We start from the raw sequence: 11964 nt of genomic DNA on the forward strand, positions 1-11964 counted from the left end.
CTGTGTTAGTCACTTCCTGTCAATCTGAGCGTATGCAAATAAGAGAGACACATTTAAAGGATGGTGGACTGTAACATACAGAGTGGAAACATGTCGGCCGTGTCTTTGTACAGTTACCTAACATAACTTCAGCGTGTTACCTGCATGTGTGGAACCAGCTGACAAAGACAGAGCAGCAGCCTGTCAGACACTGGGGACAGCGTTTCCTGCTCCTCGTTCTGGGGGGTGGACCTGGATCCTCCCTGAATGGGCAGCAGCACCCTAAGAAGACTCTGTCGAAGGAGCGCGTGCTCGGGTTGCCTGTGCGGTTGGCAGTATAGGTACCGAAGGAAGGGGGCCAGCATGGTGATATAAGCCTCTTTATCTCTGTAACGTACACACACACTGGAGTCAGAAGAATCTCTGAAAATATATCATCTGATAATGTCCAGTTGTCTTCAAAGACAACAACATAACAGGATACGACAGGAACCAGTAAGACTTACCTGTCAACAGCTTTCTGGATAAAGTCATCGATCTCGAACAGCAGAGCCGGCCAGCAGTCCTCTCTGTTCTCCAGGGCTGTGACGTACGGGTGAGGGCTGCTCCTGCAATGGACGGGTCAGTGTCCCAGCTCTGATTCAAGTTATGCTCCCAACAAGCCACTGAGTCAGTCTATTACAACGAAGACAAACTAAGAAGGCCTAAATCCACACAAGACCTGTCGCCTTCCTCCTCTCACCCCAACCAATCACAGCACATGGCCCCGCCCCTCCCTGAGCCTGCTGGAGGTTTCTTCCTGTTAAAAGGGAGTTTTTCCTTCCCACTGTCGCCAAAGTGCTGCTCAAAGTGGGTCATATGATTGTTGGGTTTTTCTCTGTATTATTATAGGATATACTGTACAATATAAAGCACCTTGAGGCGACTGTTGTTGTGATTTGTTGCTGTATGAATAAAACTGAATTACAAGTTCTCCAAAGAACAAACTGTTAACACTAAAAACTATTGACGGTGTTATTTTAAAGCATCCACCCTTTTTTTGGCCAAGTGCTACACATCGTCACTTTTGCAGAATGCAGTCACATAAATAGTCCTCCAACATCCGTACTGTGAGAGACTAAACGTTAGCAGTTCCACACACACTAACGCATCCACTGATACCATTATAGATCCAGCCTCCGTGTTTCCAGTCTTCACATGACGTAACCTGTTTGACCACGTGTCACCCTTCAGCACGCCATTTCCAGACCCTGAGTTTTAATACAGCGCCAACTCGTCAGCCTATCAGAGCACTCCCCACGTTTCAGCACAAAGGAAGCAAACAATCAGGAGTTTCTTCTATTTATTGTGGCTCAAAGTCTGGTGTTTCAGAACACTGGCAGGCAATTTGGACAGGGGAGATCTTTCTGTTGCACCGCTGATTTTTATACGGATGTTCACGAGTGTCTTTGCCTTTGAGGTGAAGTCTGCATTCATCCACAGGACAGATTTTATACACTAAAAAGAGGAGAGCTCACTATATTGTGACCAAACATCACTTTTAATGTTAAAACCCTGTTGGTTCTTACAGCAGCCCATCACTGCAGCCACAGCACCGTCTGTCACTCTGTCCTCACTCGTGAACAACACCCACAGATACTTAAACGCCTCCAACTTGGGCGCCAGCTCGTCCTTGACCTGGAGTGGCTGCTCCACTGTTTTCAGTTTTGAACCACAGCCTCAGACTTGGAGGTGCTGATTCTCATTCCCAATGTTTCACACGCAGCTGCAGAATTACTCAAAACAGCATCGATAACAACACCCAGCAGGAATAGATCCGACAGTGATGGCAAAACGGACCAAGCTCCAAAAGTCTTGCTCCATTGCCTCACCAAGCTCCTCGTTCAGCTGAGTTTTTGCTTCAGCTTCTGCAAGAGTTACACTCATCCTGTCGACTCATCCTGTCGATATCTGCCAGAAGATAACCAAGCCTAACAGGACGCTTCAACCTGCTGCTCCTGAACCTCCAATGTCTATCTTCTGGTTCAGGGATTGCCACCACCACATCAAAGTCCCCCAGTAGGACTATGGAGTTGCTAGATGGGGTACCCACCTCACCCAGCAACTCTAAAAAGTACTCTAAGCAACTGTTAGTCACATATGCACAAATGACTATGGGCACCTGTTCCCAACATGACGGCACAGGGAAGCAACCGTCCTGTCCACCAGAGAAAACGTCTAAATGCTGGCATCAAGTCAGGGAGATACAAACGTACCCATTCCCTGCCTGCCACCTCTCACTCTTTACATGTAGTCAGTATTTTTCAACACGCACTAGTTTGGGATGTTCATGCTCCAAGAGCCAGTTTATAGCTGCGACTGAAGCACCAGGGCCACGACTGCCACCCCACAGAGCACCGGACCCCTACAGCACTTCAAGTGGGTGATGGACCAATGCTGCCTCTTTGGACTAGCAGTAAGCTACAAGCTATATGTAGCTTGATAGATTACACAAGACAACATGTATGAACACCTCTAGATATTAGACATGAGATACTTACCTGATAGAATACGGACAGGTGAAGTGTCCATCGCTCTGGTCAGCCTGCATCTCCAACAATCGCCGAATGACTTTTATCAACCCTTGAGTGTGTCTGTTGGATATCAGAGTCAGAATAACTGAAAAAACTAACAGTCTGAGTGTTTTCAAATGTTTTCAAATAGTTACATTATGCTGCACCACGAGGTCAGCGTCCAGATTAGAGAGCATCTGTGGAACAGTGACCTTTAACATTTTCATGTTTCAAAGCTATTTTCTTTACTTCATGAGCCCTGATGGAGAGCAATGACATCGTGGATTTATCCTCAGCACAGACTAAGCTGTGACCTCCATGTGTCTAACTCGGTTTGTAGACTGTCAGTCGGGCTCCTGCACTGGAAGCATTGACTCTGTGTTACACACTGGTAGCTGGAAAAGAAGGCGACTGGACTTGATTAAGTTTTAAAGATGTTTCCTTCTTATACAAGGTGGAGAGACCCACATACTCAAACCCTACAGGGCGTTGCCCTCCTTGGAGATGGTCATCGAGCTATTTGTCATGTGCGTCGTCACATGAGTATAAACAAAAGCGTAGGTCATTGTCAACACCAAGGGTTAAGGGTTAAACCACTATGAGACCTTTCCGCGACCCATCATGTGACCTTTGAGGTCACCTGAGGCGAGGTGTGAGTGGGCCTTTAAAGGGATTTAAAGACTGAATTCGTAACAGTGGACAAACACGGCCTTCTTCATGCCTCTTCTCAGTTCCCAGTGTTAGCATTCTCATGCTAAAGAGAGCCTTCTTTGTCCTGCTGATACACGACCTCGTCCTGCTGAGGTCCGTCTTTCATGTTGTGCCTTTGTGCAGCGACTGTAACGCTGCATGGATGCAGGTTACAGAGCCTCTATCAGACTCATTGACAAACAGCTGAGCTTTCTGAGGCAGGATCGTGGCGTCCAATAACTGCGTGTTGCATACCTTGCAGAAGGCAGGAGGTTGAGGACACCACTGAGGATGTAGTCCAGGTCTGCATGGCCCTGGTCCACCAATAACACCAAGGTGTCACAGCACGCTGAACACACCACAGCACAGTCACTGCAGCACTGCTGCCACAAAGCTTCCAGTGCTGGGCCCTGAACGACAACAGTGATGCAGTCAGAGTTTCAGAAGTTTAACAAGACTATCTGTGCCGTTTCCACACATGCACTGAAGCCCTGAATGAAAACGGACAGAGACACAGGTGCAGGTCAGAATGCAATCTGTCCCACTCAGTTCAGCCACTCAGCACTGATTCAATCCCACAAGGTTTGATTCAATTTGGACTCAGACAGTCAGAAATATAACTATGCTCGTTTCTCAGTGCATATCCATATTTTATATCTGTGTATAAAAACAAAGCTGACACTGTGAGATCAGAGGTGTCAGCCTCACAGCAGATGTGTCAAAGTCACTGAGGATAAAACACAGGACCACATGAAGCAGATGTTCCTGCTCTTTTATACTTCATGTAACTAAAGAAATGATCACATGTGACTCTTACAGGAACTCACCTGAGCACAGGACCAGGTGATCTGCCCATCTGACCCTTTTTCCTTTAAGACAGCTGCAACAAGACTTCTCACCGTCTGCAACACAAGAAAATCACACTTCTGTCCCATGATTCACAATAACAAAGAGAGGAAGAGAAACCAACACTACAGAGTGAGTGAATGAATGAATGGATGGATGAATGTGCCCACAGGGACCTGAGTCTGTGTGTTCAGTAAAACCTGCCTCCCCTCTACATAAACATATTATACACACGAGTGTGAGTGACTCAGAAACCCTCGTGGTTGCCAGCAAACATACAAAGTAACTCTGTGTCTTGGATCTTGTTACACTGTAAACTCACCTCCTGTCTCTTTAAAATCCTCCAACAGCTGCACACATGTATCCGTGCACCTTACAGTCATGTTTCTCTATCAAATAGTTACGTTACTCTTTACTCTGTCTTATCAGGAGACTTTTTTATGAGTGTTGCTGAATTCCTGTTAATGGTAGAGATTTTCTGCCTGTGTGAGCTGCTAGTTTACCTCTATCAGTAACAAATCACTCGTACCTGTGGAATCTCTGCAGACAAGGGAAGGATCATTTGTATCATTCGGATGGGAGGAGTCACGGAGCAGAGTCCGCCTCTTACCTGGGCTTGTATGACGGGGCTGGGGAACTGGAGCCGCGTCTTTAAACTCTCCATCATGTCACTGGATCACACCTGTGAACATCCAGAATCTCCATTAGAACAACAGGAGGAGGTTTGAGAAAAAACACAAAAACTAAATGGGGAGTCTCGTGAATCCAAGCTGGGAGCTGGTCCACAGGAGATGGGCCACTGAGAGACAGCTGAAGGCACTGCTGAAGGCACTGCCTCCTATTCTACCTAGCAACAACAAATAAGGCTGCAGTCTGAGGAGGGAGTGCTCTATCAGTATAACTTTGTACTACAAGCTTTTTAAGAGACGACAGAGGCTGATTATTCGAGACCTCGTCTGTCAGAAGGAGGACTTTAAATCTTGGATTTAACAGGGAGTCAGTGAAGAGGAGCTAATATGTGACAGATATGCTCTCTTTCTACTTCCTGTTGGTACTCGTGCTGCAGCGTTTCAGGTTAACTGGAGGCTTTGAGGCTTTTCATGGCACTTGTCTGATAACACTGACTCACAATCGTGCAGCTAGAATCACTCTCAGCTTAGTTCACAGACCTACGTGGTTGTTTGTGCACACTGAATGATATATTCTGCTCAAAGACGGCTCCTCATAGCTTCACTGGAGGCCACGATGATGCTGTTTCTAAGAGTTTTAGGGCCGAGCACAACAGCCTGTCTGGATTTAGAAGCAGGAAATTAGAGGTCACCAGGTCTTTTAGGTCTCTGTGATCAACAAATCACAACAACAGTCACGTGAAGGCACAGACCACGAAGTACAGAGAAAATCCCACCAACCGCTCAACCCCAATGAGCAAGCCCTCGGCCACAGCAGGAAGGAAAATCTCCCTTTTAGCCGAAACAGACTGGAGGACGGGCAGACGTCTGACCGACTGGTGGAGAGGGAGGGACTCACATGGTGGATACTCACCTCTCACAGACGGTGAGAGGACAAAGACAAAAGTGTCACCTCATATCAGGCGGCACCTCCAGGGCTGAAAACTGAAACCTGTGCAGAAGTGCCAAAAACTGCAATTCCCCTAACGGCCCCTGGAGCCTGCATCCAAAAGTGAGACAACCCCAACAGCCCCCTATATGAGCACTGTCACAGTTTACAGCTGTAGCTTTTTACCAGGCCTCACCTCTGCCCATCCAAGTGACCCACCTGTGTCACACACACTGTGAAGCTGAGCAGTGTGTCACTATGAAAGCTCTGCTTCTTCCATGGTTTATATACACATGCTGTGTGGATCTGTGTCTGAAGGAGCACAATACATTGGGACGCACACTCATTGTGTCCCAAGTGTCACTTTCAAACTATAAAATACAAAAATAAAATCAGCAGCGTTGCTCTGTTGGTCTCTAAGAGGACATCAGGCTAACATCTACTGTTATTAAATTAGTGCGACACACCATGATGAGCTGCAGTCACACTGATACAGCCACATAGTACGAGACAGCTCAAATAATTAATCAGGAGTAATCCCCCAGATATATAACAACGCTCAATCTGGAAATGGCAAAGCCGACCACCCAAGACAGAGCAGCATGTTTATGAAGTGTCCCACAAGAAACTGGACACGTCAGAGAAACCAGGAGAGGAACTGTGGTGTTACATGATGAGTGGGTGAATACAGCTGTTAAGGGTCACTGAGTGAAGGATGCAACAGGAGTGAAAAGGACAGTTTATAGTTAGACCTGCTCTGGTGTCTGTTTTGGAGATGGTGACAATGACTTCAAATTAAAATCTAAAACCCAGCTGGATGTGTCGTAGTGGAAAATGTTCAGTTTGTCTTTAGAGTGACTGGAATGGACGAGGAGGGCCAGCTCAGGGTGAACCTGAGACCAGGTGACAGACCTGGATCCTCGGGACCAGGTGAGAGGAGGCAGATGAGTTGCTATGGAGACACTAAGAGGAGAAACCGGAAGAAGGAGAATGAGCTACTATCTGTGGCGTTTCCATCAGAGCCGCTGCGCAGATCGACCCTGCAGGGCTTCCGTCGTGATGTTCGTGGCAGGAACACTGCATTGTTTCTTGAAACTACACCGTTAGCTGGGTGACATTAACGGCGAGATGTGTGAAAACTGCAGTTCTCCAAGTGACAAGACTTTTATTAATGAAGTGAGTGAAAGTAAGGTTGATTTGTCAAAGCGGTTCCTGCGGTGCGCAGCTCGTCCTGGTGTTTCCTACATTTCCCACAGGCCAAAGCGCTTCACCACGAAGCTTCCGTACACACGAGGCCATCCACAGTTATCTGGTGATCGTAATACGGAGAAAACTAAACTGTAAAGTCGTCCGGACACAACTTAGCACTGAACAGGACCTGCTAATAGCAGCTTAGCATCAACACAAGCTAATGCTAACGTTATACAGCTGACGGCAGGTTCACTGTAACAGATACGCGGCTGTAACTGTAACTGCAGCAGGCTAAGAAAGACTAACGAAGCTCAGATGAAGTTATACATGCTGTTCAAAAAACTTTACCTCCTCCATCCAGCAGACCCGCGCGGAAATACGGCGAGCAGCGAGGGCCAAAAAGGACAGGAAACCGCCTGTCTCACGCGATTACGTCACAGACATGCACAACACGCGCAGGCTGACTTCATATTTTCAGCACATTTAATAGAGCACTGCAATTATTATTATTGTTGCTGTTGCTGTTTCTTGTTGTTAATATTATTTTATGACAAAATGTTGACACACTGTGTGAAATGTAAATAAAATTGAATGGTTTGTAAATCTCATGAACCCATTTTTACTCATAATGCAACATAGAAAACAAATGAGCTCATTGTGAATTTGGTGGCAGCAACATCCCAAAAAGCTTGCAGCATGGCCATGTTTCCAACATCACCTCTACTTTCAACAACCATCCATAAACACCTGGGAACTGAGGAGACCAGGTGCTGGACTTTTGGGAGAGCATTATTTTTGTCTGATATAAGGGACAGAGCTGCTCAACAGTCCTGTGGCTTTTCATCTCGTGATGTCACAAATATCATCAAATATCTGGTTCAGGACTTGCGGTCTTCCACTACAAAGCCCTGCTGTAGTGTGCAGCTTAGCAACATCCTCCATAAACATGTAAAAGACATCATCTCCATGGGAGCACATGTTGCTCTAAAACCTGTGTATATAATTCAGTCTTGGTTCCTTTCCAAATGTGCAAGGTGCCAATTCCATAGGCACTGATCTAATGCCAACCATCAGAGATGCAGCCTTTTTAAACACTGATAACAAACTTCAGCTCAGACATGCAAAGCGTCTCATTACAGACGATTTACAGCCGGCGAGCCTTCAAAGTCTTGGGTCTGAGATGAGTCCGTAAGAAACCACGTCGGCCGGTTTGGAAGCACGTCGCGAGGCTCCAAATGCTCCACCAGACCGCCGACAGGTCTCGCACACCACAGCCGCTCTATCACGTGACACATACTGCTCCTATGTGCTAAGGTCATGTGTTGGGTTACGCCAAGTTTTCTGAGGAGCTTTTGTGATATTTAGTAGATCGGATTACATCTTTTTTTATTTATTACTTATATCCGACCCAGTAATTTAGGTCAGTATCGGACTGATACCGATATGCAACATCGGCTCGGTCCATCTCTAGTTCAGATGGCTTTTAATGAGCCTTATAAAATAAACACAGTTTAAAAACATCTAGCAACTAAATCAAGGGTAGCCTGAACTTACAGTCACTGAACACAGCAAGTGTCCCTGCTCTCAGATACAAAACCTGCCTTTAAAAGTTCAGAGTAATGAAATCAGCAGCACTGATTCTATCATTTCTAGTCTCACACACCACTTGTGCATTTTTGTTGTTTTGGTTCACATCGGTTGATTTTCTGCTGTAAACAACTAATGAGAACATTTTCTAAACCTCTGAGTGTCCATCAGGATCCTGTAGAAACAGCTTCCATGTCAAACATTAATATTCTGGATTCTGTTTAGGAAGAAAAAGATTTTTAGAAAATTCTCTAAAGAATTCAACATCTGTTTTGTTTTCTACTATTTATTTATTTTTTAAAGTCACTCTAGCACAGATTTCTTTAGTCACATGTCTTTCTGTGTCTTCCATACAAACATTAAACATGCAAACACTCAACACAGCAACACTGAAACCATTTGAGTGTAACTGTCATTCAAATCAAACTTTATACACAATTACAACATGGAACAAAAGACAATCTAAACATTAAAACACTACAACCAACGAAGAAACAAATGAAACCAATCACAATCAACATCAAAATATGATCATGGAAAAATAGGAGAGACATATCATACAATTCATACACGTTCATGTGAAATCTTTGGGTTCAATAACCTTCAATCCTTCTTTTAAATTACATTTAAATTTCAGCTGGCAGCAAAGAAATTAATCAGAAATTAACCTCAATGAATCTGCAGCTTCATCAATGTGATGCTGAGTTTCTGACTGAGATTGAGTCTGAACATGTCTGACTCTGTGAAACAGTCAGAGTGTTTCTCTGACAGCAGGAGCCTCTTTACACTCAGCTTCACACAGACGAGCTGAGGAACGATCAAGCAAACTTCTTCTTCTGTCATTTTTAACAGCAGCTTGCATCCAAAGATGTTGCACTACTGCCATCTCCTGGCTTTTACTCTTACTTCTCCTCCAGATCCTCAGATCCTCTTGATGACATCAGTATTTCTCAAAAATGAAAAACCACTCCTTTCACCTCATCAGGACTTAACTGATTAACCACTTTTTCAAACGTAAGTTTCATTTCACCACCAGTTCCCACCCTCAACACTCTCCTTTGACTTCTATACTTCCTGCAACTAATAACCACATGTTCAACCGTCTCCACAGCATTACACCATCACATAACCCAGTCGGATGTTTCCCCATCATAAAAAGAGAACCATTCAGAAAGCAATGACCTGTTTGTATTCTCCTGCTGCCTATTTAACCCACTACTCCTCTTAACTTCTATTGTGTTTTGTACCCATGTCTCCCTTTTGTTCCATTATCCCATGCCATTCTCCAGAAGTTCTTACTTTGTGTCCAAACTATTCTTTTCCCTCAGATTTCAACAATGGTATCTGCACATCTATGTCTACTTTTTTAACAGCTGCTTTAGCCAATCTGCTCTTTCATTACCCACAATACCTCTGTGAGCCAGAGTCCACATTATCACTATATGTTTATTTTCTTCAGACACTCTATGATGAGCAAAAGGACGTCATACAAATTTACTTTCAATGCTGACAATGAATCACTACATATTATTACTTTTGAAATTCTGCTGTCTTCCACCCATTCTAAAGCCAACAGTGTGACATATAACTCAACTGCATATATACTCAGAAGATTTGATGTTGTTTTTGCAATCTTGAGCCTTAACTGCAGAATTACCACTGCTACACTTGTTGCTTCAGGTTTGGGATCTTTCGACCCGTCTGTATACACCTGTAAATAGTTCATTATAAAATTCTTCAATTCAATTAAATTCAATTTTATTTATACAGCACCAAATCACAACAGCAGTCGCCTCAAGGCGCTTTATATTGTACAGTAGATACATAGAAAAAAAATTACAATCATATGACCCCCTATGAGCAGCACTATGACGACAGTGGGAAGGAAAAACTCCCTTTTAACAGGAAGAAACCTCCAGCAGAACCAGGCTCAGGAAGGGGCGGGGCCATCTGCTGCGACCGGTTGGGGTGAGAGAAGGAAGACAGGATAAAGACATGCTGTGGAAGAGAGACAGAGGTTAATAACAGATATGAGTCAATGCAGAGAGGTCTATTAATACATAGTGAGTGAGAAAGCTGACTGGAAAGGAAAAACTCAATGCATCATGGGAATCCCCCAGCAGCCTACATCTATTGCAGCATAACTAAGGGAGGATTCAGGGTCACCTGGTCCAGCCCTAACTATATGCTTTAGCAAAAAGGAAAGTTTTAAGCCTAATCTTGAAAGTAGAGATAGTGTCTGTCTCCTGAATCCAAACTGGAAGCTGGTTCCACAGAAGAGGGGCCTGAAAACTGAAGGCTCTGCCTCCCATTCTACTTTTAAATACTCTAGGAACAACAAGTAGGCCTGCAGAGCGAGAGCGGAGCGCTCTAATAGGGTGATATGGTACTACAAGGTCATTAAGATAAGATGGGGCCTGATTATTTAAGACCTTGTATGTGCGGAGCAGGATTTTGAATTTAATTCTGGATTTAACAGGAAGCCAATGAAGGGAAGCCAAAACAGGAGAAATCTGCTCTCTCTTTCTAGTCCCTGTCAGGACTCTTGCTGCAGCATTTTGGATCCGCTGAAGGCTTTTCAGTGAGTTTTTTGGACATCCTGATAATAATGAATTACAGTCGTCCAGCCTGGAAGTAATAAATGCATGAACTAGTTTTTCAGCGTCACTCTGAGACAGGATATTTCTAACTTTAGAGATGTTGCACAAATGGAAGAAAGCAGTGAAGTGAGATTAGTGCTGTAAAACTTCCATAACACTGAACAGATGCCACCACAGATATGTTAAAATCTCAGTCAAAACTAGCAAAAACAAATGAAATCCATGAATCAGAAATGCTGATTGTTGAACAGATAATTCAGTCTGTACATGAGGAGGATCCACTTTAGACTAAACTACATACAGAAACACAGGAACCAGGGCACAGTGTAAATCCAGGACCTCTGTGTGCAACAGCTGACCTGTATGAACACAAAACACTGATTGAAGTCCACGTTGATGCTTTCTGTCTGTTTAACTTTTACATTTGAAGCAACACATTTTACTTCAAACACACAGATCAGGTAGAAAACTGTGGATTAGAAAACAAATTGATCAAGAAGGTCCTGAAGCAAGAAGTTCATCATTGCATAGAGAAAGAAAAAGGACATGAATCATCCCACGGGTCTGTGCAGTCGTTATATTATCATCAGCTAAATCATGTCTGCATACTGTGTGTGTGTGTGTGTGTGTGTGTGTGTGTGAGTGAGTGAGTGAGTGAGTGAGTGAGTGAGTGTGTGTGTGTGTGTGTGTGAGTGAGTGAGTGAGTGAGTGAGTGAGTGAGTGAGTGAGTGAGTGTGTGTGTGTGTGTGTGTGTGTGAGTGAGTGAGTGAGTGAGTGAGTGTGTGTGTGTGTGTGTGTGTGTGAGTGAGTGAGTGAGTGAGTGAGTGTGTGTGTGTGTGTGTGTGTGTGAGTGAGTGAGTGAGTGAGTGAGTGTGTGTGTGTGTGTGTGTGTGAGTGAGTGAGTGAGTGAGTGAGTGAGTGAGTGAGTGTGTGTGTGTGAGTGAGTGAGTGAGTGAGTGAGT

The 11964-nt window shown here is 44.5% G+C and overlaps 1 protein-coding gene across 2 annotated transcripts in view; it reads right to left on the reverse strand.

The window, feature by feature from the left end:
* focad (focadhesin) overlaps nt 1-7245 on the reverse strand; it is a 28528-nt gene extending 21283 nt beyond the window's left edge. Inside the window, exons 1-7 of one of the 2 annotated variants that reach the window (XM_082525978.1) lie at nt 7164-7245; nt 4678-4749; nt 4049-4123; nt 3477-3631; nt 2520-2612; nt 486-587; nt 141-366 (exon numbers count right to left, since the gene is read on the reverse strand). In XM_082525978.1, the coding sequence (XP_082382104.1) occupies nt 141-366; nt 486-587; nt 2520-2612; nt 3477-3631; nt 4049-4123; nt 4678-4734 (708 nt within the window). In that variant the 5' untranslated portion in view covers nt 4735-4749; nt 7164-7245. Of the gene's footprint in view, nt 1-140; nt 367-485; nt 588-2519; nt 2613-3476; nt 3632-4048; nt 4124-4677; nt 4750-7163 lie in introns of those variants that run through there. The other variant, XM_082525979.1, reaches the window with a different exon arrangement.
* Nucleotides 7246-11964: the final 4719 nt, after the last annotated feature.

This window comes from Aulonocara stuartgranti (assembly GCF_965226115.1).
Source record: "Aulonocara stuartgranti genome assembly, chromosome: 3".
Classification (NCBI taxonomy): domain Eukaryota; kingdom Metazoa; phylum Chordata; class Actinopteri; order Cichliformes; family Cichlidae; genus Aulonocara; species Aulonocara stuartgranti.